General features: G+C 45.5%; 1 protein-coding gene across 3 annotated transcripts in view; it reads left to right on the top strand.

The window, feature by feature from the left end:
- ARPC2 (actin related protein 2/3 complex subunit 2) overlaps nucleotides 1–27,948 on the top strand; it is a 125,092-nt gene that overhangs the window by 68,287 nt on the left and 28,857 nt on the right. For all 3 annotated transcript variants that reach the window (XM_078679257.1, XM_078679256.1, XM_078679258.1), the window contains exons 4-7: nucleotides 6,919–6,964; nucleotides 19,330–19,516; nucleotides 21,152–21,245; nucleotides 27,757–27,883. In XM_078679257.1, the coding sequence (XP_078535383.1) occupies nucleotides 6,919–6,964; nucleotides 19,330–19,516; nucleotides 21,152–21,245; nucleotides 27,757–27,883 (454 nt within the window). The remainder of the gene's footprint in view (nucleotides 1–6,918; nucleotides 6,965–19,329; nucleotides 19,517–21,151; nucleotides 21,246–27,756; nucleotides 27,884–27,948) is intronic.

The following is a 27,948-nucleotide window of genomic DNA, read 5'->3' as shown; positions in this document are numbered from 1 at the left end:
CTGGGTGCAACCCCTATCCCAGTGACTGAGGTAAAGAACTTGGGGGTCTGGCTTGACCCTGCACTTAACTTCTGTGGACACACTAAAAGAGTAGCTGCTACCTGCTTTGGCATCTTACGAGGGCTGTGACATATCCTGAGATTTTTTGATGCCTCAACTAGGCAGTTGGTTATTCAAGCATCGATACTATCACGGCTTGATTACACCAACTCATTATTCCTGGGTGCCAACCAGGCTGAAATCACGCGGATGCAACGTATCCAGAATGCTGCCGCCAGAGCCCTGGTAGGGCTACCGAGGTTCTGCTCTGCCGAGAGTACCATCCGCTCCCTTCATTGGTTGCCGGTGGCACAGAGGATTCAGTTTAAGGCACTATCCTTGTCGTTTAAGATTCTCAAGATGGCTTCCCCCCCGATTCTTGACAATCTTTTGAAGCCTTATGTCCCCCTGCGCCCTTTGAGATTTAAGGGCCAAAACTTGGCTGTGGTTCCGCGATTTAGATTATTTAGAGCGGGAGGACGCTCCTTCCGAGTCCTGGCTGCGAAGCTGTGGAATTCTTTACCGTCTCACATCTGCGAAATTGATGAGCTGTTGAAATTCAGGAAAGCTATTAAAACGCCTCTGTTTTCCCATCCCTTTTAGGACTCTGCCTTGTGTGCTTCTTCCATCGTTTTGCTGTGTTGTGTCTGGATTCCCCTCCAGAAGCGCCGGGACGCCCCTTTGTTGGGGCATCTGTGCGCTATAGAAGTGTTATTAACATAACATAACATAACATATTGATTGGCTGCCCACTCTGACAAATCTTGGCGTGTTTCACTGTGATAATTCTTGTTAGAACCTAAGGAGAGGGATTATTTATTGTGTTTCACGCTGTATTTTTACATATTTTGTATTATATAACTATTTGCATGATGATTGCCAAAGTGTGTTGTTTAAAGTGTAAAGCTAATTGTAAAGGCTGTAGGCCTTTCCGGTTCATTGGGAAAAGTCATGCCAGAATTCATAATGTTACTTATTATGAAACACCAGTAGGCCTGACCCACTCATTGTGAAAAGCATGTGATGGAGCAATACATCCTTAAAAGCCATTGCTTTAACACTGTGCTAAAGCTAGCATGCAGGCTTTTTGTTGTAAGGAATCTCAGATTACCGTAGTAGGTATCGGTTTTGGTGCTGGTGATCCACCCAAACAAACCGTTGGGGAAAAAAAAGATATCCACTACAACAATCCCTATTAGTCTAATTTTAGAAGAGAGCAAATTTGATGTGCCAGCTTTAATTTTGTATTCATTTGTACATTTTTAGCTGAATGTCTGGTTGCCATGTGAGAAAGCTTGGACTCAGTACAGTAGGCCTGAGTTGGTTACGGTAACGTGTCATTGTAACACTAATGGGCCTGATTGTTGCACAGGGACATGGGTATTTTGTTACATGAAATCTTACAGATTTTAGTGTTGTCTACCCCCTCTGACAAACCCTAGGAGTTGATAATTTCCACTGTAGTAATTCTTGCTAGGATCTCTTCGATTGGCCTCACAGGTTTAGATGTCTGCTAGATTCTTAAACTTTTTTTAAAATCATTTAATAATAAATACATTTATTTATAGAATGATGTAGCCATAAGGACATATAGAAGCCCTTTGGGTCTGCCTTCTTATGCCATTGGTCTGCCTTAGTGTCAATTACTGTCTGTTGTCATCCATAACGGCATACTGCATGGGATAATGTCTCTGTCCTCATCAACCACTCGCTTTCCTACCCAGTGAACGACTGCAGTTTCTGATCATATTTGCCCAGACACATGAAAGTGAGTGTGTTTGAGTGTCGGGCTGGTTGGCCAGTCCTTCGGATTTCAGTTTTCTCATTCTAATGGTCCCCTTTCATTTCCTAGCTTCTCCATGTGTTATTTGATTTTAGTTTTTCTTAAGAGATGCTTTCTAGCCAGTGCTAACGGGTTCCTGTTTGTTGCTCATTTCCTCCTCCGTGCGTCACATCCCACGTGGCCACTTCCTCTAAGCGAGGCGACCATTCTGGAATGCTGTTGTCTACAGTGTATTGTACCGATACACTGTGTACAGTTCCCTGCTTTGTTAGTTTCCTTATAGCAGACAAAATGCGCCCTCCTTCGACAGAGCATGGTTTCTTTTTTCTACTTGTATTTTAATGTATAATGCATATTGTGCGTGTTTGTTTCATTGCAGTTGTGTCAAGGGGTGAATGCAAGCGTGAGCCAGTGGCTGCGTGCATGGATGCATGAGTTCAAAGATGAGTGACATTGTGACTTATTGAGAGCCTAAACCTAGATAAAATGGAATGCACGATCACCCTATTGTTCTCTGGTACCACGACTAAAATTGTGAAATTTCTTACTCCGCTCTGCATACAATCTCCTCTCTGATAACCCTCAAGAAAGAGCTTCAACTCATTTCAGAACCCTTGTACATTGCCTGCTAAAGAATCCTAGGGTGGATGTAACATTTTTCTTCTTCCCAGAGCGACTTATTTCACCTCAAATTTGCCTGGCAGGGATCTTCAAGTGTTTCCTTTGATTCCATGCATTGTTTATTGTTTTTCTCTGTACTAGCAAAGTTAATTTGTTACCTTCAGTTGAGTACTCTCCTGTAAAGTTGTCATGTTCTATTTGTAAAGCACTCCAATGCATTCGGGTATGTCTGTGCTGTATCAATATGCATAAATAATGAAATGCATGTGTTTCCCTTATTGTTTGCCGCCTGACACAGGTAGATCTACAACTGCTCTGTACTCTGTGTTGAGTTCCTGTGGGCGGTGTCCTTCTAACAGAAACCCTTTTATGGCTGCAATGAAAGGACTTTCAGCAGTACATGTGGGGAGCATGACTCAGTTCCTGTGCGTGTTTTTACAGAATATCTCAGGCAGTGCTTGAAAAGGGCTGGCTGACAAAACATGCCTCCAGTGGCCTCGTTTCTGGCTACTTAGCAGATATTGGAGGAGGAAAGGGAAGTGGGCAAGTCTCTGCCATTCAACGAGATTGGAAGCTCTGCAAAATGCCCTTCATGAATTAATCCTATATTTAATGTTGACAGTAGCTGTCCTGTCTGCTCTCGCATGTGCACCGAGGCGCCCTGGGAAAGCTTTCTAGTATAACACTTTTTAAGTGGCTGACTCGCTCCACCCCACCCCTAACCCCCAGAATAAATCAAAGACCTCCAACATGCAGTTTGAAGGTTTGATTGAAAAATAAATGATTATTAAACACCCGGTTGAAGGGACACAATCCTTTCTTTTGCTTCGGAATCAATCAGTCCACTCCCGCCAGGATATTTTTAGCTTTGGAAAAACGAGTGATTGTATTGTCTTTACTGCTGTGATCGATGGGGCAAGCTTTGTCTAGTGCTAGATTGCCCTCTGGTGATGGCATAGCACAGGTATCCTCTTTCAGACCCCCTGGGTTAGCGGTATATACAAATTCACTTGTGCCTTCATACTGTAGTGAACTTAGATGAGTGCATGCCACACTTATACTCTTGACGACGTTCGAATTCCGGGTACCTACATATTCACTTCTGTCAGGGGGTAACACAGGCCTCTACAGCGCAGGGGGGCAAAAACCTTTGAGGCCCCATTCATCATAAGGCTAACTAATACCTGTAAGATTTTGGGATGCTCAGGGTACCTCGTCATATTATTTAAGGAAACCCCATAATTTTGCGTTACGCCACTGACTTGTGTGTTCGTTCCATGGTGCACATTGATGCAGGCAGCTGGCTACCTGGTTGAACAAATTGTGTGATCCTAGGCAAAGCACGCCATCACTTGATTCTGTAGCTCAGGTCTCTGCAAAGATTGACAGGGGTTATATATGAGACCCATGAGTCTGGCATGAAGCGCTATTTGTGACTACACTGTACGCTTGTTAAGGAAAACACAAAAGAGTTGTTTTCTTAAAATGCGTTTTCTGAAAGTTGTCACCAGCTGCAGTATGGTCCCTGGATGATTTAATAAGTTGTGAGGGTACAGTCTTGTAGAACACATAAGCTCACACTCCAGTAAAGGGACCAACGAGACCGGGCAGAGCACAGAGGGGTATACAGCTGGCTCTAAATACTAAAAGTGTGAGACAACAATAATGGAGGACAGGTAGAGATTCAGAGGGGTATAGAGCTGGCTCTAAATACTAAAAGTGTGAGACATCATAATGGGGACAGGTAGAGATATAGAGGGGTATACAGCTGACTCTAAATACTAAAAGTGTGAGACATAACAATAATGGGGACAGGTAGAGATATAGAGGGGTATACAGCTGATTCTAAATACTAAAAGTGTGAGACATAACAATAATGGGGACAGGTAGAGATACAGAGGGGTATACAGCTGGCTCTAAATACTAAAAGTGTGAAAGATGACAGTAATGGGACAGGTAGAGATACGAGGGGTAGAGAGTGTGAAAATAGTGACAAAGACAGAGTCACAGATGGGTATAGAGATGTCTCTAAATGCTACGAGTGTAACAGATAACAGTAACTGGGACAGGTAGAGATACAGAGGGGTAAACAGCTGCCTCTAAATACTGAGTGTGAGACATAGCAATAATGGGGACAGGTAGAGATACAGAGGGGTAAACAGCTGGCTCTAAATACTAAAAGTGTGAGACCTAACAATAATGGGGACAGGTAGGGATACAGAGGGGTATGCAGCTGGCTCTAAATACTAAAAGTGTTAGACAACAATAATGGGGACAGGTAGAGATTCAGAGGAGTATGCAGCTGGCTCTAAATACAGAAAGTGTGAGACATAACAATAATGGGGACAGGTAGAGATACAGAGGGGTGTAGAGATGTCTCTAAATGCTACGAGTGTAACAGATAACAGTAATGGGGACAGGTAGAGATGCAGAGGGGTATACAGCTGGCTCTAAATACTGAAAGTGTGAAAGATGACCGTGATGGGGACAGGTAGACCGTGCAAGATGACAGTAATGGGACAGGTAGAGATACGAGGGGGTAGTGAGTGTGAAAATAGTGACAGACAGAGATACAAAGGGGTGTAGAGATGTCTCTAAATGCTACGAGTGTAACAGATAACAGTAATGGGGACAGGTAGAGATACAGTGGGGTATAAAATAGGCTCTCAATACTAAGAGCTGGTGAGATTGTTGTAAAGGAAACAGGTAGAGCTGCGGGAGGTATAGAGCTGGCACTAAATACTAAGAGTTGGGGAGAACCGTAATGGGGACAGTTAAAGACGCGAGGGGGTAGAGAGTGAGAGAGAACAGTAATGAGGACAGGTAGCGATACCGAGGGGTATACAGCTGGCTTTAAATACTAAGAGCCGTAAAGATAACAGTAATGGGGCCCTGTAGAGATACAGAGAGGTATAGAGATGGTTCTAAATACTAAGAGTTGGGGAGATAACAGTAATGGGGACATGTAGCGCTACATAGGGGTTTAGAGCTGGCTCTGATTACTAAAAGCTGGTGAGATAGCTGTAAAGGGAACAGGTAGAGATTCAGGGGGGACTGGTTGATCAAGCCTGAAAATTAGGGGTGCCGATTAGGAGTTTCGGCAATACAGGAGTGGTGGTACGCCACAGCCGCGCATGCACCGCAGAGACTCTCTGCCGCCCACCCGCCAGATTACGACTTAAAAGTGGTCTAGCGGAGTGGCAGACAGGCAGAGGTGCCTCTTTCAAAGGCGGCGGTGCGTTTGAAAAAAGAAATGCAGTAGGACCGCACAACAAGGTTCCTGCACAGCCTGGACTCAAAGCCCATGCCGTGCAGGAACTGGTGTGCATGCACATAGGGGGGGGCAAATGTTATGCCCTCCCTGCCTGCATCACATGCGGAGGAGGCACAGGGTCCACTTTGTTTCCACTGTGCACAGGGTTTATGGAGGAGGAACCTCCATGACATCGCCGGAGTAGTGGAAAATAGTAATATGCTTGGTGGGGCCGTGACTGTCCCGCCAAGCCTATTGTGGCCTCCGACCGTTGCAAAACCACCAGGGAACGTTGGTTCCCTGGTGGCAGCAGCACAGTCACAGGGCGGTCCGAACGCCCCAACTCATAATGGGGTGGTTGGACCGCCGGCGAAGCTGTGGCTGGATCGCCAGCGCCGTGTTGGGGAGCAGGATACAGAAGCACCAGCTTGTGCGGGGGTGGAGGGGGACACCATTTGTGGGTGAGGAAAGGAGGCAGAAGACAAAAGTAAGCAGAGCCAAGTAACCGAGCAACAGGTTTTGAAGGAGAAATAGAGTTAGATGAACAAGACATGGTGGGGGTCGGGGTAGTGCACTGAGAGCAGGTCCTTGAAACTGACTCCAGTGTTTGACCAAAGAAGAATGCACACTAGTAAGTAGCCTGTTTGGCTTCCTGATGCAGGGTATTACTGTTTAGATGCAATACCCCCTTCATTATCATTTTCAGTGGCATTTTCCATTGCTGCTTCACCTTGGCAGATTAGTATATGCATATATCAAAAGACCTCACAGGGCTTTATTGCCATACTTATTATATTGCCTGCTTTGGTGAGCCCAGTTTCCCTTTGCTGCTACTGAAACAGGGTCCTGTTTAATGCTTGCTTCACCCTAATGCGCTTAGCAGTGTTTCCTGACTGGTGCAGTGCAAACGATTGGTGCGGTGTCTTTTTGTACAGGTATATTAGGCAGGGTGTGTGGGCTAACTGAACGCCTACCCGTGAACTCCACAAGCCATGGGTCTTGTTACTAGGTTATGTAATCACTTGTATCATGTGTTTGTTGAGCAGATCTGAATAGTCACTGGCAACATAACTTTGTCTGTTGCTTAGATAGATGTGTTAACTTATCTTTGTTACAGAAGGGAGCTCCAGGATCCAAAACCTTTTACAGAACTGGGAGAGAATTTAAAGTGTAATTAAAGTAACAAGAACGTTCTGAACATGTTTTGTTTTGTTCTTTGCAGGTGCTGAAGAATGTGTACGGCTGTTACCTAGGTTCCCCTGAACCAGGTGAGACTTCTTCTGCCTCTGGATCTGTTTCTCATATGAAGGACATACAAAGTTCCGGCATGGGACACTTTTTTATGCTTGGGTTTTAATGGGTTTAAATCTAAGGGTTTCATCAGAACCAGACATTTCTTGTTCGATCTACCTTCAGGGGAATCTGTTTCGCAGTTTGTGCGCTTTAGTAATTGATAAGTAGCTCATAAAGGTTGTAGCAGCGTTCAGTGCATTGTCTTCTTGCCTTAATATTCGAAGGATTGTGACCAATATATGATCCTTTGTATCAACACTCCGCGACACCCTATATGTGTTTCTACACACACAAGTCTACTAATTATTATTGTTGAATGCCTCTGCCTAACTGGCCTCTTACCCAGTCACCTTCTGTCTCGTATCCCATCGACCTAGGAATAAAAAAAAAAACTTTTAGCAAACTAACTTTAGTCTTCTAGAGGACCAACACAAGGGCTGTGGGATATTCTTTCAATCACATTGCATGTTGCATACCCCACCGGTGTGAAATGTGACACACTGTACCTTCTCGTTTGCCTCCTCCTGTCCTCAAAATTGCAAAACATACAAAATTCATTGGTACACCAAAAAGCTCAGAATAAGTCTAAAAAACAACTTCAAAGCCACGATTGACAGAAAGACAGTGACTGTCAAGCACTCTATTTTGTGCCTTCCACTCCCCTACACATAATCGACAAATCTGTTATCGGAAGTGCTTGGTCTGTAAAGTGGGGTGATAGCATGAGAATATGTACAGATCTTAGAAGAAGAATAGAATGCATGTGGTCATAATGCAGGAAAAGGCTAGTCCACGTTGCAGTACTGTTTATTCCCTTTGTGTTTTTTATCATAGGGAACTAACCCCCGAAGGGCAGTAGGATATATTATTTAGGACAGACCGAGCATTAGCTGAATGTGCTGGTTACAGATACACATGTGGAAATTATCATAAAATCCATAGGTATGGGGAGTAACAGAATAATAGGCACTGATTCACACACTGCAAATACTGGAGATTTAAACTCTGATTCTATTCTGTAGTGGTTCACCTCCAACCTGCCACTACCAACCACCACTACCAACTCCTCCATTTGGAAAGGTCAAGATCCCAGTAACTTTCCGCCCTCTGTGGGGTACTCCAGGGTCCCGTTCTATTGCCTATAAAACCCTTTTTTGAAATTAATTATGTATTGAAGACCTAGATAACTTCCTGAAGTACTGCAGCATAAAATGGAAAAAGAGCTTGATTTGGTTACTTGACAAAAGGAACTAAGCCCTTTAAAAAAAGGGGGGCAGTTTGTCTCTGGCATTGAAAGTGATCAGAGTAGTTGAGTTGGTAATGGAGATAAGCGTGGGTCGGTGTTGACTTGTATAAAATCGAGAGAACCTGAAATGAGATCCAACATGGGGTGTAGGATGAAGAATTCCTTGAGAGTCAGCAGTTCATTAACGGAAGTAACAAGATAAATATCTTATATGATCATAAGATAAAAGAATACATGTGCAGTTGGGCACCCGTCACCGGGCAGTTCATCCATCAGCTTCTTACAAAACTTCACACATATGCTTACGTAGATTGATATGCGACTAGACACCGAGAGGCCATATGCAGCAGCTCAGTTAGCCATTCCCTGTGTTTTGGGTTGTCTGGTTATCTCGAGAGTGGAGGGTGCTCATATTTTACAACACTAGAAACATAGCAGTCCACGGAGGAAAGGAATCTGCACCGAAGCATTGACGATAAAACCTCTGGACTTGTTCATGGATTTCCATGTCTGTGTTTTGGGACGTGGTCATAATGTGTGCATGACATCCCCGAATTACATCTCCACTATAATGACTAGATGTTCATACCCTGTGTATAGTCTGGGCTGAGCTCAAAAGCATTGTGCAGCAGTCTGAAACAGTAAAAGGTGAGGCTAGCCTTTCTCAGATCCTCCCCTGTGTCTGCAGTCAGCAGACCCTGCCCTAGCATCTTCAGCCTCTACATGGAGCCCCATGGAAACCTATTCAGCATCAACAACTCTACTCAACTAGGACAGCGTGCTTCCTATTTGCTAACAGCTACAGATAACCATCATTTCAAGCTAGGATATCCCTGCTGGTAGCTGACGCACAGTCATTCTGATTCATCCTTGACACCAATCTCTCCTTTAAAGTATACATTGCCAAGAAATTCAAGACTGCATTGTACCAGTTTTATATGAAATATATGAAAAACAAGCCTTTTTTCAGTGACCTATATTCATAGAATATGGGTTCCACAAATATTTCACCTTTATGGCCATTCACCAGGGTGAGAAAACCAATAAGGTTAATGTCCTGGGTGCAGATTTCATGCCCATGTTTTTGTTTTTTTCAGGTTTTTTTTGTTTTTTAATAACCTGACCCTCTCATCGAACCTTTTATTTTTTCAGGTGCCCCCCACCCCTTTATCCAACCTCTTTCACACACTCTTTTAATCTCCTTCTAGTCGCAATTTTTTGCTTCCTCTGTTTTACCCCACACCCTCTTTTGTATCTAGCCCTTTTTAGGTCTCGCGACCTATCAATGCGCGCAGGCGCATTGAGCGGAGCGAGAATTCAAGTGCTCAAAAAACTCGTGAAACCAAGGGTTTCGTTCGTGCAGTTTTCTTTAAGTTCACGTGAATCACGTGACCAAACAAGCACGCGCATCAGCCTCCCTCGTAATTGCATCAGCCTCCCTCGTAATTGCATTTTTTCACGGCCGCACAGCACATCAAAGGGCTTCTCCCAGCGTGTGCTGTGCGGCTTCGCCTCCCCTAATTATTCATGGCTGGCCGGTGGCCGGCAGCCGGCCATACTTTCAGTTTCCCTGCAACATTATCAGCAACACAGGCGCCATGCTTAATAATTCAACAGGCGCCCTCATGACTTGATGACATGCCCGCATGACTTGATGACATTGCAATCCTTGTTACTGTGTACACTTATTACTAACGTGCATGTACTGTCCAAATCTGTTAATTTATGAGAATTTAGCGGTCTCTTTTTTTTCTTTTCTTTCTGTTGTGCTTTTTTGATGATTGTAATTATCGGCATCCCCACTCTTCATTTCCAGAGGCATCCCCTACTCCTCCCTCTTACATCACCCATCCTTACTAGAAGCTTCATCCCCAATCCCTCCCCCCACACATGAGAACACGATCCTCATTGTTACGTACTGCAGCACTCCCTACACACTGGCTCCTCGACATCACATCCTTACTTACAGCTGCACCGCTCCCCTGGTACATCTCCTATCTCATCGCCCCCCTGGGCCCACTCCCTTACAGCTGTTGAGTCGTCACTACTCATCTTCTCTCCAAGTCACCACGCATGCGCATAACTCACGGTTTGCCAGTGTGCCTTTTACTAACTGTGCCAGGATTTACACCTCCTAGCATCTCCTAATGCAAACGTCCTTAAAGACATTACTGCAGTCTGCATTTACTCACATCGTATACACTACAAACACGACTGTCTAAATTAATCCCCCAAATTAAGAACAGACAGATTTGCACTCTCCTTACAATTCAATTTTTCAATTCATTACATAAGCCATCTGCTTCAAAAGACATATCGACCCGCACCCTAATAATACTGCCCCCCTGAGGCTCCTCTTGCTAGAACTTAAAAGCACCCCCACCTTCGTCCACCGAAGAGAATAGCTCATGTACGTGTGCAAAAGGAACACGGAGATGTGAACTACAAGGAGTTCACTTTCTCGTAAGATTTCGTTAACTAACATTATTTAAAGGAAAGACGGACCCCCGGTGTAATTGCATGTTTACATAAATGTCCATAACGCAATAACACTGATTAAACAAAATATATACAGTTAAAACATGTAAAAGCAGCAATCAAACTCTCTCAAGCCCAAAAAAAACCATATTCGCACATATACATATATATTGTTACACACTGTCACCACATCATCACTCAGGGACACCACCACACTACTCAGGGACACCACCACACCACTCAGGGACACCACCACACCACTCAGGGACACCACCACACCACTCAGGGACACCACCACACCACTCAGGGACACCACCACACCACTCAGGGACACCACCACACCACTCTGGGACACCACCACACCACTCTGGGACACCACCACATCACTCTGGGACACCACCACATCACTCAGCACCATAACAGCATCACTCAGTACCACAACAGCACTGTCCTTGCTGGCTAACAACAAGCATTCCCATAGCCAATAGGACTCGCATTAGGAAAGTGTAAGCTATTGGCTTTGTAAATAACAATGCTATTAATTTATATATTTTCAGTGCCAACACATATTAAAAAAATAATTGTCATTTACAATACCAATAGCCCACACTTTCCTAATGCGAGACCTATTGGCAACGCCAGTGCTTGTTTCCTTTTGCATTTTTTAGCGACTCTCCTGAACCAGCCTCTCTGTAGGCCCCGGGCTCTCTTGCTCCATGTTGCCATTTTTGTTCAGCACTCAATAATTCACTCTCCCTCCCCATCGATGCCAGTTGAGATCCTTGCCTCTCCACTCTTCCATGGTTAGTTCTCACCTACAAACAGCTTTCCGCTGTCTGTTAAAGACTTATTGTGTACAGTAGCGATACTTGAAGTGGTTGAGGCCTTTGCTAATCAGCTTTATAGTCACTCATATGTTTGCTACTTATTTGATGGCTGTCCTTCCTCTTCTTTTGTTTGTTCCCCCTTGTTAGTATATCTTCTTTAACAAACTATTGATTGGATGACTTCTTTCATTCCACTGCTTACTTTCAGTGAACTGCTTCTTTTCATTTGCTTTCAGCACTCCATACAAGTGTTTGTTATTTTCTGCAATTGCCACTTCTACCTGTGTGCTGCCTTCCCCACTCTCTTGGTGATGCTCTCCTACCCCCAGTTCGTTTAACAAATGGCTACCGTTTAATGCTTTATTTACACATATGTATCATTTCACTGAAGTCACCATAACGTCATGAGGCATAGATGTGCATAAGTAGTGACTGATCTACATCATCATGGTGCATCATAGTCTCTCCCTCACTGCGTTGATCCTCTGAAACTCAGACTGCAGCGAATCTTGTGAAAGGCCCTGAGAAGTCTAACCCTATCAGCCCAACCCTGGTTCCTTTATAAGCCTAGCTCTTGTATTGCTGTTGAGGTATTTGTGTAGTTCAGATCTTGAGGGACAGTGGGCGGATCCCAGAGGTACAGTCATGCTATCAATATCTTCAATACCAGCTGCTTCACATACAGGGCTACACAAAAGTGCCCACCTTCATGTCGGTCCAAGAAAATAGGTGCATGTAAACTCCAGAGGAGAAGGCTGGATATTACCAGACTAGAAAGAAAAAACAGGATAAGCCTTCTCCATCTATACTGCAGTGGTCTGGAACATCAGAACTCCCCTAGCATTTCTGTAGTTCAGAAAGTACCTGAACACTCACCTGTGACTCTTCATGTCCATCTTTGAAAGTTCTGCCTCTGTAAACTATCCGGAATAGTTTTATATGGCCCGACCATCCTCCGTGGTTTTCCAGCTACATTGAGCTTTTCCAACACACATGCATACATACAAGCATGACTGGGAGAGGAACATACTGAATTCTGGACATTATTTAGTCCAAGAGCAATAGAGTTCAGGAGTAGTTGGTAGGGCGGGTAGTGAGTCTGCTGTAGTGCAGATGGACGGGAAAAGAAATATTGAGCTCTTCTCTGGAGGCAAAGGTGTGTGGCCAACCTCGTTTGTAGAGGACTTATTACAAAGAGTGAGAGCAAGGGAGGAGAATGTCCTTTGTCAAAGATGATCTCTAACACTCAGCCTGCTATTATCACATCTCTCTTTGGGCACTCCCATTACCTCCAACACTTGTAGGGGGTCCCACATTTACAAAGTGCAACTTCAGGAGTTATTATATGTATTTTTCTGTCTTCTCTTGCACAATGATAGTTCCTTCAGTTTTGCAGCATTTGGAGATATCTTGTATATTAAAGAAGTGGTGAACTTCTGCTCTTCATACAACAGTGAGCACTTCTAGTTTAAATCAGGCTGGCACTAGTGGCTGGCTAGTAAGTGGCCTGCTTGAAGTCTCCAATTTGTGGTGGCATTTACCAAATCACTGCACAGTGTTTTGGAGTTAAGAAGTACCTGCCCCAAACGGTCTTCCCGTCACATTCTAATCTAATAGTAAAAGCTACTTTCCCTGAATCTGAGGAGCTTTCTTTAGTTTATCATGTAGTTTGCTTTTACCTGAAGTAGTCATTCAAGGCTTGTTTTTAGACCACTTTTGTCTGATATTCATAATGGAAAGCCTACCGAAACTACCCCAAGACGTAGCTCTATTTTGGGCATCTGATAAGTCTTTGAAGTGATAGTTCAGCTATGTCATAATGCAAAGTTTTAGTCTGGATGTTCTCTGATGCTTTGGATTTCATGTGTTCAATATCTGAAAGAGACACGTTATTGATAGATTCCTTCCCTTAGAAAATCCCCAGGCGTCAGACTGGACCCGGAAGTTTTTAGTCAGAAGTACCCCTGTGCGTCGGTAGGTGGCGTCGAGCGGCTGCGCGTCCGTCGCTGGCGTCGTAAGCACTGAGATGATGTCACGGAGACTACTTAGCCGCCACCCAGGCGCGCTGACGTCAGTTCTTTCTTTTTCCGCGCCAGCAAGCGCAGATCCGGTTAGAACACGTATCCCAGTCACTTTTTTACTAACTTTTTGAGACTTTTGTCTGTACTTCTTTTGAGTCTTTGACTCCTGGTTCCACGTAGGGATGCCTGGGTTTAAATTCTGCAGGGCCTGTCCCCCATGGCGTATGTCTCAACAGCCTGGAGTGCGACCCTGACTCCTAGTCATGTTCCGACTGTCAGGCCATGGCTCTGGGAGTGGTCCCGAAAGCTGCTGGAGGCCAGGCATTAGTTTCCGTACCGTTCGAGGTCCAAGGGTCGGTCGAGCGACCGACCGCGGAGCCACCATCATCATCGCTCCTCGGGGTCAAAGAAATGTCCCAAGATAAAGTCGAAGAAGCGTGTTCGCTCTCAGACGTCCCCCCGCCGGTCTCCGGATGCGGAGTTGAAGCCTGGGAATCCCGCGGCATACCCGTCCTATCCGGGTCAGTCGGCGACTCCGGCCCAGGTGCAAGAGTTTCTTGCCGCCATGGACCACCTTTCCAGGCTTAGGGCTCACGCCGGCGCGCTTTTGGGCCCCGCAATCCCTATTGAGGGCCCTTGCTTGCCTACGGCCCTGGCGCTGCACCGTCCTCTGCCGGCGGCTCCGGCGCCACAGGGTCATCCACCGGCTGCTCCAGTCCCGGTGCCACAGGGTCATCCACCGGCTGCTCCGGCCCCAACGCCCCATGCGGTGCCATTCCCGCCACAGCCATGGGTTCCGTTCGTCCCACCTCTGCCCTGCCCGAATTTCCAGACAATTATGCTCCGGCTTGGGACCCTAAATTGGGACATGGAGCCGGATCGGCACCGACTGTCGCCGTTCCCGGCGTTGTTGGATCATTGTTTATCCCCTGTGACTCCCCTCGCCGCTGCTGCCTGTGCCACGGGCTGTGGAGGAGGGGGATAACTGGGAGGGGTCAGAGGACCCTCTTGCACGGCAGTGCGATTCTGAACAGGAGTGGGTGGAGAACTTGGAGGATGCAGGTGGCCTTGACCTCTCCTCCGACCCTGGCTCCTCCTGCTGACATGGATGAGGGCACCACATATACTGTGGTGCTCTGTAGAGCAGCTGAGGCCCTGGACCTTGATCTGCCTACTGTCACTCACAAGACCGACCTCCTTACTAAGGTGCTTCAGCCGGCGGCAAGTTCTATCGAACCTCTGCTCCCGTTGAATAAGGCCTTGACGGATGTTTTGATGGGCACCTGGCCTAGGCCAGCCACAGGGGTTCCTGTGGATAAGAACGTGGCCAGGCATCATCACCTGGCACTGGGAGACCAAGCCTTTCTGACAAATCATCCGACTCCGGAGAGCTTGGTCATTCAGGCCTCCACTTCCCAAAGTGCGTTCCCTACCGCCCCTCCAGATAAGGAATCGAAAAAGCTGGAGCAGTTTGGCAAGAAGTTATTTTCCTCTGCCAGCTTGGGGCTGCGGTCAGTCAACACCGCATGCCTCTTGGGCCGCTACTCTCACGCTGTGTGGGACACAGTGGCGCAGACACTGCCCCAGTGTCCCGAAGAGGTTCGGGCTGTACGTTTCCAAGCTGTTGCGGAGGGGAAGGATGCCGCAAAGTGCGCCATTCGGTGTGGGCTGGACATCGCGGATTCTTTAGGGAGAGTGATCTCCACAACAGTAGCCCTGCGTAGCCATGCCTGGCTGCGGTCCACTGGGTTTTCGGGGACGTCCAAAGTTCCCTCGTGGACATGCCTTTTGATGGTACTTGCCTGTTTGGCGATAAGGCAGACAGTGCGGTGGAGCGTTTGAAGGATTCTCTGGCTACGGCCAAGTCCTTGGGTCTCTCCACCAAACGCCCGGCCACGTCTACCTTTCGTGGCCGCGGAAGGGGGGCCCCTGCCCGCTCGTTCAGTCAGAATCCTACGCAGAAGCAAACTCAGCGTGGGCGTGGAGGCCGCCGTGGCGGCTCAGGAGGCCAGCGTGTGGGTCAGTCTACCTCCGATCCCACAGCATCCACCTCAAAGCCTTCCTAGTCCGAGCTTTGGGGTGCACCCCACGCCAGTGGGCGGCAGGATTCAACATCACCTCCCCCACTGGCCTTCTGTCCCTCCGAACAGGTGGGTGCTGCAAATCGTCCTCTTCGAGTCTAACCCCCCCCAAGCCATGCCACTACAGTTCCACTGCATGTCTGGGGATCACTTTGCGCTACTCCAACAGAAAGTCATGGCCCTCTTGGCCAAGGGGGCCATTGAGCGCGTTCCATGGCCAGAAGTAGGACGTGGTTGTTAGTCCCACTATTTTCTGGTTCCCAAGAAGGACAAAGTGGGCTTGTGCCCCATCTTGGACCTCAGGAACGTCAATCGCTTCCTCCGGAAGAAGTTCAACATGTTGACTCTGGCTCAGGTCTGGGCTGCCCTCGACCCTGAAGACTGGATGGCAGCGTTGGACTTGCAGGACGCATATTTTCACATCCCCGTCCTGCCTGCCCATTGGCGTTACCTAAGGTTCACGGTAGGCCAGGAGCATTTTCAGTTTTGCCTTGCTCCCCTTTGGCCTTACCAGCACCCCTCGGGTATTCACGAAGGGGATGGCGGTGGTCGCAGATTACCTGTGCAGGTCATGGGTGTCAGTCTTCCCCTACCTCGACGACTGGTTGTTGAAGGCAGACTCGCCCCAGGCAGTTGTCACCCACCTTCAGACTACGGCCGACCTCCTGCATTCGGTGGGGTCCTCCATCAACGTGCCGAAGTTGCACTTGAGCCCCTCTCAGAAGCTCCCCTTCATCGGAGCGGTTCTGAATTCGATGCAGTTTCGGGTTTATCCTCCCGCGCAGCGAGTCCGGGATATTCTGGCTATGATTCTGATCTTTCAGCCTCTATCCTGGGTTTCAGTCAGGATGACCTTCCGGCTCCTGGGCCTCATAGCCTCCTGCATCCTGTTTGTGCAACATGCCAGGTGGCTCTGCAGTGGGACCTAAAGTTCCAGTGGGCACAGCATCAGGGCAGCCTGTCCGATCATGTCCAGATCTCGGAGGGCACTGCATGACGATTGCAGTGGTGGCTCACGAATCACTATTGGGTCAATGGCAGATCCCTCTCCCTTCCCTTACCGGAGCACACAGTGGTGACGGATGCGTCCCTCCTGGAATGGGGGGCCACTAGGGAGAGGTGGAGATTAGAGGCCTCCGGCGTAGTCCCGACTCCATATCAACCTTTTGAAGCTTCGGGCAATTCGACTTGCATTGAAGGCATTCCTTCCCTCTGTCCGGGAAAGTGTTGTGCAGGTGTTCATGGACAACACCACCGCCATGTGGTATTGCAGCAAACAGGGTGGGGTGGGGTCGTGAACCCTGTGTCAGGAGGCTCTGCACCTCTGGACATGGCTAGAACATCAAGTCATTACCTTGGTGGTTCAACACCTGGCAGGTTCTCTGAGCGCCAGGGCGGACAAACTCAGCCGCCGGTGCTTGATGGATCACGAATGGCGTCTGAACTCTGACGTGGTGCAAGGTCTCTTTCTGCAGAGGGGAGAGCCTTGGTTAGATCTATTCCCCATTGAAGAGAACACGCAATTTCATCAGTTCTGCGTGTTGGAATTTTCAAGGGGGCACTCGCTCGGCGACGCTTTTAGTCGTGAGTGGAGCTTGGGTCTGTTGTACTCCTTTCCACCTATACCACTTCTGTCCAGAGTGCTGAAAAAGATTTAGCTCGACCAGGCCCAAGTTATCCTTGTGGCTCCGGATTGGGCAGGAAGATACTGGTATCCCAAGCTACTCAACATGGCGATCGATTCCCCCGATCCGACTGCCTCTTCGGGAGGATCTTCTGTCACAGCAGAGGGGGACGGTCCTCCACCCGAACCTGTCAAGCCTCCACCTCCATTTGTGGAGATTAAGCGGCGACAGTTGACAGCTTTTGATCTTCCTACTGAAGTCTGTGATGTCATTTTGGCAGCTAGGCGTCCCTCCACTAAAATGGTATACGCCTGCAGATGGAACAAGTTTGTGGCATGGTGCTGTGGATCCCCTTTCTGCCCTTATTGCCGAAGTCCTTCTGTTCCTTCTTTCTTTGGCCCAGCAGGGCTCTGCTCTTGGCACTATCAAAGGTTATCTTTTGGCCATCCCCGCCTTTCTACTGCTTCCAGGTCAGCCTTCTTTTTTTAATTCCCTGGTTTTTAACTGTTTTCTGAAAGGCAATACGCACAAATTTCCTCCCGTGCCGTTCATCATGCCTCAATGGGATGTAAAACTTGTGTTGACATATCTGATGTGCGCTCCCTTCGAGATCCTTTATAACTGTCCTTTGCATCTCCTCCCTCTCAAGACCGCTTTCCTCGGAGCGATCACCTCTGGCAGAAGAGTGGGTGGCCTCCAGGCTCTTTCTTCTAAACCTTCTTTCCTTTCTGTTCATCCGGACAAGGTGATTTTAAGGACCCGTCCTTCTTTCCTGCCAAAGGTTGTCACGTCCTTCCACATCGGGCAGACCATCTCTTTGCCCACCTTCTTTCCGCCTCCTTCAAAAGAGGGAGAGGTTCCACCGTCTGGACCCAAAATGTGCGATCTCGTTCTATCTGATGCGCACACAACAGTTCCAGGTGGATGACTAGCTCTTTGACTACGTGGGTGCCAAAAAAGGTCAGGCTGTGCAATAACTGACCATCTCTCGGTGGGTCGTTCAGTTCATCAAAGCATGTTACTCGTTGGCTAAGAAGGAGTTTCCTGTGTGGCTGCTTGCCCATTCTACCAGGGCAACGGCAGCCGCTACTGCCTTGGGACACGGCATTCCCTTGCAGGACATTTGTCAGGCAGCTACGTGGGCTTCGCTGTACACGTTTACCAAGCATTACTGCCTTGAAAGTCGGGTCCGGAGAGATGGCTTCTTTGGCCGTTCTGTTCTCCGTTACTTTCTGGTGTAATCTTGTTCGCAGACCCTCCACCGGGACTGGTATTGCTGGGGTATCTATTCTAAGGTAAGGAATCTTTCACTAACGTGTCTCTTTCAGATACACAAGTTACTACTTGTGTAACGATATATCTGTAGGAGACATTAGTTAGTGATCGATTCTTTACCGCCCCTCCCATCGTCACCCATTCTACAGACTGATTTCTAGGGCTAAGGTCATCCCTTTCAGGGCCCTAGTTTCATGGCTCCGGTGGTCAGTTTCTTGCATGGCTCTGCGTTCCTGGTGCGGAAAGTTGTGTACAGAACTGACGTCAGCGCGCATGGTTGGCGCCTAAGTAGTCTCTGTGACATAATCTCGGCACTTACGATGCCAGCGAAGGACGCGGAGCCGCTCAACGCTACCTACTGACGCGCAGGGGTACTGCTGACGAAAAACTTTCCGGATCCAGTCTGACGCCTGGGGATATTCTAAGGTAAGGAATCTCTCACTAACTAATGTCTCTTACAGATGTGTAACAACATAAGTAGTAACTTGTGCATCATTGCTCGTGCAGACTTTTTCAGACTAATTCAAGGAATGTGCATGGGAGAGAGGAAGTGGTAAGACTAAACATAAGTGTGTGGTCTGTCTACAAACCTCTCACACGTTGCAGCTTCTGCAGTTTGTATATTCTATTTCTGCTGATCTACTGAACTGCATCTTTAGCATAAGTTTAAACGCTCGCTCTTGCATTTTTTTTTGGTGTTTTAGTCTTTTTGCAATTAAAATATATAAGCATTTTACAGATGCAATATATTGAAAATGTGTCTGACACATTTCTTCTCCCTTACTAGGATACAATGTCTCCTTGGTTTACGACCTAGAAAACATTCCCACAAATAAGGATGCAGCAATCCACCAAGCGGGCATGCTGAAGCGCAACTGTTTTGCATCTGTGTTTGAAAAGTATTTCAAGTTCCAAGAAGAGGGGAAGGATGGTGAGAAGAGAGCAGTCATCCACTATAGAGACGACGAAACAATGTAAGTGTTAGTGGTCCATCCGTGTCACACGCCTTCTGGCATGCTCTTGTATGTGTCCTGTAGAGGTCAAGCGTTCACCAGTTGCCCATCTTTCCATTGTGTATGCTGGATTGCACTTCGACTCATGAATCCAAACAATAACTGAGGGGCCCGGTGGTTGGACACTGTCCACCATACAGATGCCTCCATCATATGGGGATTTAAAGCATTTTCCATGGCCGCCTGGAGGGAGGAGGTTAGGTTCTTCTCCCCTTAAAAGCTCTGAATAAGTGATTTGACCTTCCAGAAAATAGAGAGACTAAAACGAAGATGCATTCTGGGAGGATGTACAACATCCTTGCTAGAGAGATCAATTTCGTGCTTGCGATGCATCTCAAGAGGGACAGCAGATGGGGTTTCTAAATCGCCAGATTCCTCGTCAAAGAGTCAATAAGAGGGGAATATTAGTAGACCAGCATTGCTCTGGAGAGTTCAAGAACTAAATTCACAGATATGTAAATCTATTGATTCCACCCTAAGATCATGGTCACATAGTGTCTCTCTGCACGTTTCCTGAACTCCATTTATAAGGCATTTGGACAGTCCTACCCAGGTTGGTCTAGGATCTGTGAATCATTCTGACAACCAAGGAAGACAAAAGGTCATCCACTGGGCTAGGAGGTCCGTGGCAGTCGCGAGTAACAAAGGGGAGAGTGGGCAACCTTGTGGGTGCTCCTCTGACATGGAATAGCCCAAGACCGTATCCGTTGACGTGGACCCTTGCTTGTGTACATAATAATGGATATACAATTGGCGATGGGAAAGTGTGGGTACGCTGGATAGTTCAATGTGCAAAATCTCAGATGTATCCATGAAGCATTGTCTCTTGCATCATTCATCACGGGTTCCTTGTCTCTCTAGTTAATAGATTTTGAATACTTGTTCGACACCACTCCAATCTGTTTAGTGTCCTGAACAAGTATTCAAAATCTATTAACTAGAGAGATAAGGAACCCGTGATGAATGATGCAAGAGACCATGCTTTATGGATACATCTGAGATTTTGCAGATGGATCTATCCAGCGTACCCACACAGTGTTTGACGAAAAATAGACCATGCATCCGGGGCGCACCCGACTGGACAGCACCATCGCAAGGATCTCCCAGCTTCAGATTCTTGTGGCAATTGCTGTGTACAGCATTTTAGTTCAGCAGTTTGCCGAGCATTCTGTAAATGTAACAGTCATCCTGTTACTGTTATGTAGAAGATTATAGTTTTGTCAAAGACTGAGTATATGCTTGTTTTGCTCCATTTGTTTTCAGTTAAAATAAAAACGTCACATGAAATATCTCGAGACAATAATCTTTTTTAATTCCTTAATGTACCCCAAGAGCGTGGTATGCCCCTAAAACCAATGTTTGCCCCAAAAAATTACCTACATACCTGAACAAAACAAATGCCCCACCGGCATACCCATGCCAACCCACCCCACCTATGTCTTTCTGGAGAAGAGTGAGTTTCTTTGTTTTTTACAGACCACTAGGTCTCTCCTAAGAGAAGTATGTATTTTCTGCACTGTTAGATGTTGTTTCTTCCTATGACCTATGTATAACTTCATTCAGAGTAAATTACGTATCTTTATTTTTCCTTTGAAGGTATGTTGAGTCTAAAAAAGATCGAGTCACTGTGGTTTTCAGCACAGTGTTTAAGGATGACGACGATGTGGTGATTGGAAAGGTCTTCATGCAGGTATGAAAAGTAAAACTCGTGGGATTTTTTAAATATTATCCTCCATATCCCCTTAAAGGCCATCCTGAGGTTTCTCTTGAAAATATTTAAATTGCTCATAGACTGAAAGCTCGCCCTATATAAATCATGAAATATTTAAGCACCTGCTTCATAACCCTCCATTTGTCAAATAATCTGCGAATTTCAGCAAACTGGTTTCTACATCTCCTGAAAGATTGTTAATTTTAAGTAAAAAACAGTCAGACCTTCATTAATTGGTCCTGCTTAATTTAGTTGAAATTAGAGACATGCCAATAGCAGTTAGCAATCTGCTACCTGTTTAGAGTTGATCTGATAATTGGGTGGCATTACACTATACTGGACTGATTATGCATTTATAAAATATTTTAAATCCTTTGATTTACCGATCCTACCTCAATAAAAACCAAAATGAGTTTAGGGGTTTAAAGTTTTAAAGCAAACGAAAAATAACGCTACTAACTATTCACCATGATAAGATGGTACATTCAGAATTTATGGAAAACTAGAAAAAAGAAAAGCCACTACAAAGAAAAGTAAACATTAAAATGTATTGAGCTAAAGAGCAAGAAAATAAATTGCAGATAACCAAAAATTCCATATCACAAATTTGGACGCTTTTTGTCTGTTTCCAGCCAACCGTCAACAATTTTTATAACTAATTACAAATGGTCCACTTGAAAGTGAATGTCGAGGTTAACCGCAGATAAGGCGACTTTGGTTTGTAGGTCTCACTGCCTTAGATATAGAGGTTTACCTTTTAAGGTTTCTAAATGGAAACACTTGAAGTTGTAAAGCTGTTCGAACACAAAAAGCAATGCCAAACCGACCAAGCTCGCTGTTAGTGAGTTATTACATTTCATGTCATGATCTCAGCATTGCAGTGATTGGAATATCCAGCTCAGATCAGCAGCTTTCTCTCTCCTTGCATGATCTTCACACAAGCAGGCCCTCAAAAGTCGAGGTTCTGCAGATGGCAAAGTTTCCAAACACACGTGATCAAGAATTCCTTTTAGATCAGTTCAAATAATCGGTCAGTCTTGCCACAAGCCTTTTCAACCAGAATAATTTATTTGCAAGGTCTGTACAGGTCATCTAGTATGTCCTGCCTCTTGCAAAAGGAACTCTGCGTGTCTGATGCGTGTGTTCTAAGCGCTAGTGTGCATGACCATTTTGAAAATTCTCTTGTGACTGGGTCATATGAACTGGCCAATGTTACTTAATTTACTACAACAGACACCTGTTGTAATGTTCCTAACATTCATTGGGATTTGCACTAAACGTTTGGAAAGAAGGTCAGATGGAGCAATGCTTTCGAAAAAAGTATCCTTTTTAGAAACTTATCTGGCTGGGAAAATATATTCTTGAAAAGTTAAAATCAGTTTTAGGATTGGTGTGTTTAAGCCCAGTCAATATAGTACATCAATAATCATAACTTTCACTACCACTATGCCTGCGAAGTTTATTAATTATGATTTATTATGTTCTGAGTAAACAAAGCTGCGGCTCAAGTTGACACTCTGACCCTTAAACGGTATCTCCCTTTTTTTGGAGTGAAAGAGCTTCTGTGGCATAATTCCATAGTTAAGAATGTCTACCGCCTAATGCACAACTACAGTGAATCTACGATGTGCTAGTTATTAGTCTTGGTTACACCTGTTAGTGACAGTCTCTAGTCTTGCCCAATGTAGTCCCACAGTAGCCATGCTCCATTGACGGAGCGGGCATATAATTATACACCGAGCATGCTGGATTTCAGCCTATGTAGCTTGGCACAGCCAACAGCAGCTATGCAAAACCAAAGGTTCAAAAGTGAAATTCCTCGGAATATAGTTTGTTTGCATTTCACTTGTACCACTAAGACACTTCAAAGCAATAAGAGGAGACAGATGTTGGGAGCAGAAGAGGAATATGAGAGGGAGTTGGAAAGAGCATGGCGAGGAGGGTGTAGGGGACACATTGGAGCACTACTTGTTAGTGGCTTATATATGTAGGCTGCTCTAAGGCATTTGAAAGTGCTCAGTGGGAAACTGAGGCTATAAGAGTGAAGGACCATGGATGCTGAGGGCAATAATAAGAGACACTGTCCTGCCAACACATTAGATGGGTGTTGTATAAGCTAGGAAACATTACAGATAAAATCCTGTCCAATGTCAATGATAGCTGGTCAATTTAGAGAGGGGTTTCTTTCAAAATAGGCAAAGTTTCCAAGTATTCTGTTGGACAAAGAATACATCTGTCCCAATGGCTTCAATTTCCATCATCAGTAAAAATGTCCTGTGCACATTGCTGCGTTTTGTCTGCCTCTTTCTTCTCTGCATCTCTGTAGAGGCGGTCTGCTTTTAACTTCTTTGGCTCCCAAAGCACTGGGTTGTCTGTGAGCAGTGACATTTGGTGGGCTATAAGGCTTGCATTCTCTAATGCTTTGTCTGCCTGGGGCAGATTGCCTTTTATCTTTGGCTTTGCCCAGATCTATTGACCAGGCCCTACGCCACACAACTTGAAACCGGCATCTGGATGGTCTTATAATACCGGATAAGGCCCTGGTCCAGCACAGCTTGTCTACTTATCACAAGTTTAAAAAGCCTTGGACTTCCAATCCCTACATTAACTTGAAAAACCTTCATAAGAATTCAATGTGGTTAGAACAGAATTTCTGAATCTTTCAAGAGCTAATGTCATTAGACAGCATAAGATAGTTATGTCAGAATTTTCTCTTGTTGACTCCAAACTATTACAGATTGAATTCTAGCATGATTAAATATACTTAAAGGAGCAATTCTACACTATGTATGACACTAGTGCTCTTGTTGGTAATTTAAAGAGCCATTTCATATTATGTAAATTTGCTGATTGGACTTTGTTGGTTTAGTGTCTTTCATATTGTTCTGGTGTGCTGAATCTTGCTACATTCCGATTACCTGTAGCACTTGACCTTCTTGTTTGACCACCATTATGACCACGTGGAATTGGTGATGCATTTATTCCTCTGGATTGTCGGACATCTAAAAAAAAAAAACAGCAATTGGATCTATACCATTTTCTCTTATTGCTACATGCCTGTAAAATCCTGTTATTGCAGCCTGCCAGACTCTGTTTACTACAGGATGCAGAGCAGCAGATACTTGAAGTTATCAGTGCTAGTAAGTGGTAAGTGGCTTAGGAGTTTGTTTGGTAGATGGAGAGGGGGCAGGCGGAATATTGAACTGATATTCAGAGTTATTTAACTACACTCATGGCACATACGTAGCCATCCAGAATGTAAGAAATTTGTTTTGGTTATACTAGTTTGATGGGACAATGTTGTGCCCCATCATAAGTTAATGTTATATTATGTAATTGATTATTTGTATAGCGTGATGTTCTCTTCAGGTGTACAGTGCAACTGAAAGGAGAGGACCCAATGCGGAAGGGGATAGCAGGAAGAGGGAGGGAACATATTATGCCTTTGTTTTTTATAAAGCTCATGTCTCCTTTGAACCGCTTCAAAGCAATGAAAAGGAACAGATCAGCAAGGGAAAGACAAACATTAGAATGGTGGAGGTTTTGTGTCTTTATACAGGTTAGGTTACCCTTCGGTGTTGAAGCGGAAGATGGCTAGGCCTAATGTTATCCTTTGTATTCTCATTCTGTCTCATGCTCTTGGGGTCTACAGATGGCCATTCATAGGGATGAAGCAGCTTTAGTATTATATTTATTGAAGGGTTTTCCAAAATCTTCCTACAACCTCTAAGTGGCATGCAAAGCGTTTATCTAGAGCTGAACACTGACAGACTGTTTCTAAGTGCATACAGTTTTGCATTTATAGAAACTAATGCAATATCTACACAGAGTAGCCAGCTTCGACCAATTTCAAGAGTTGGCTACTCCGCAATTTGTTAAACATCACAGCAAAGCTCTGAAGTTGCTGCAGCTTGACTCCTATTGTTCCATAGAATAGCTAAAAATATGAATTAATACTGTAGCACAACACTGTCACAATGAACACAAAATGTTTTGGGCGGGCAGTAGGTCAAGTTCTCAGTGAAAAAATGCTTCCTGTTTTGCTGTTGAGAGTGGACAATAAAGATTTTCAAATTTTTTTTTTAGAGATGGTCTCTGCTGCTCAGGGACCTCGCATTTCTTTTGACCATGTCTTTCTAAGCAACCCAGTTTCTTATGGTTTTGTGGTTGTTATCGTAGTAGTATAGCAACCTAATCAGCAGAAGTCAAGATATGAATGTTGTAAAAAGAAATAATTATAAATAGTGCTTAGATTTTCACTAGCTGTCAAAAGGCTACTTGATGTTGCGAGGGACCGGTGCAAAGTCATAGTTTGGTCTGACGACCATGGAGGGCAGGCCAGCTACAGGACCCAGACAGGTCCGACTGAATACATACCTTGGATGGAGTTATTTTCGAGAGTCTACTGTATTGCCATCAAGCCGTGCAGAGTGTGTCCTGCATCGTTATCAAGCTCCATTGTAGTGAATGCAAAGCTTCATCGTCGTACCGCCTCTGTGTGCAGCGCAGGCTGTGGATTCTTCATCGGTGAGCAGCTTTGGTGTCGAAGCAGCACTGAGGCAGAAATGAAAACGCTGTCGAGGTAATGCACCTGTTTTGGCAGAAATCAGCTGCAGAATCCACTTCTGAGGCGCAAGACTGGAGGGGGCACCTCAGGCAAGGGGAGGACTCCCAGATATCCGAGTCCAGCTGCACCAGCAGAATTGCAGGAAGACTATTGTGTCCCTGAAAATTCAGAAAACAGGAGGCAAGCCAGTGAGCCCTTGGAGTCACTCTGGGTTCAAGTGAGAGAGTCCGGTCCTTGTCCTGAGCAGGGCAGAGATCAGCGGGCAGCATGGCAGCACAGCAAAGCAGAGAAGCAGTTCCTGAGAACAGTTAGTCACAGCAAAGTGTCAATCCATTCAGCACAGCAGTCTTTACTCCAGCAGAGTTCTCCCAGGTCCAATAGTATATTGACTTGATGGGGTCAGAGCCCTGCTACTTATACCCAAAAGTGCCTTTGATGTAGGGGATTACTTCTAAGGAGTTCTCTGAACTGCACAAGTATCCCTTTCCACCCAGCCATGGCTCCAGACTAACAGTAGGGCATATATCAGCCTTTTGTGTGACGGCAGGACACAACCCATTCAGATGTAAGTATGAGCCACCTCTCCCCTTTCTTGCCCAGGAAGGCTATCAATATGCAGATTAATCCTTGGTCACACCCTGTCCTTCCTGTGTTGTGGCTCTCTAGTGGTAATGCACAAAGTGTAGTTGTAACCAGCACAGACGTGTATTGGAGACAGGCTGCAGGCACACAGGTCAACGTTAAGAACAGAGACCTAGCCACTTTCTAAAAGTGGCATTTCTAAAATGATAATATTAAATCCAATGTTACCACTAAAGAGGATTTATCACCATTGTTTCAAAGATATTAAACATGAAATAGCTACTCCTTTTCAATCAGGAATTACAGCTTAATAGGTGTATTAGGGAATCCCTAATGCTATCCTATTGAAGGAGTAGACCTCACGGCAGGGAAATAGAATTTAGCTGTTTGTCACTACCAGGACATGTAAAACTTAAAACTGTGTGCCCTGCCTTTTAGATACACAGCACTCTCCCCTTACGGTCACTTAGGCTATACCTTGGGGGCGACCTATGTGTAACAAAAAGGGGAACGTTTGGCAAGTGGTTTTGAATGCCAAGTTGAAATGGCAGTAAACTGCACACACTGGACCTGCAATGGCAGGCCTGAGACAGGTTTAAAAGGCTACTTGTGTGAGTGGCGCTACCAGTGCTGCAGGCCCACTAGTAGCATTTAGTATACAGGCCCTGGGTAGATGGTAAACCACTTTACAAGAGACTTGCTGGTAAATTAAATATGCCAATCCGGTATACACAAATCTCAACCTGTTTAGGGGTGAAGCACAAGCACTCTAGCACTGGTCAGAGTCCTAATGCCAGCAAAAAAATACAGCAAAATGTGGAGGAAAGTAGGCAAAAGGTTGGTGAAGACCACCCTAAGGATGAGAAGTCCAACAGCTGTGTTCTTTTTATCCTGAAAGGGAAAAGAAGCAAGTCATCAGTTTTTTTTTCTTTACATTTGAATGTGTCCGATTTCATATTCTGTTTAAGATTGTGAGGCAAGAACACGAAAAACAGATTTATAGAGGGTGAGAGAATGTGCCACGTTTTCACAGTATTCTATTCCCTGCTTGGAGCATTGGAAAGCACAAGCTAAGTTGTGAGGTGATAGCTAGCTCCTACAAATGAGGTGCTTTAGCATTCCCCCAAAATCAAGGAGCTTTAGAATAATCAGCCAACTGGTGATTTTGACTTGGAACTACTTTGGACCCCAAGTGAAGCTGTACTTAAATCTGGTCCCGTAGTGAGGGACTATATGTAGCTCTTAGGAAGTCATTAGAGCACATAATCAAAGATGGCAACCTGAATAAGTAAATATGTTTCCTCTCAAAGCTTTTCAATGCTTGTCTTATATTTTACCCAGGAATTTAAAGAAGGCCGTCGTGCCAGCCACACAGCGCCACAGGTTCTATTCAACCACAGAGAACCCCCGCTAGAGCTGAAGGACACCGATGCTGCAGTGGGGGACAACATTGGGTACATTACCTTTGGTAAGTGGGACAAACATGCACGATGTATTCTTTAAGCTATGAAAATCTGTCATATCTTTGTTATT

The sequence above is a fragment of the Lissotriton helveticus genome, chromosome 3_1 (genome assembly GCF_964261635.1).
Source record: "Lissotriton helveticus chromosome 3_1, aLisHel1.1, whole genome shotgun sequence".
NCBI classification, from domain to species: Eukaryota; Metazoa; Chordata; class Amphibia; order Caudata; family Salamandridae; genus Lissotriton; species Lissotriton helveticus.
The sequence above is the reverse complement of the archived record's forward strand: the minus strand, read 5'-3'. Positions and strand labels throughout refer to the sequence as shown.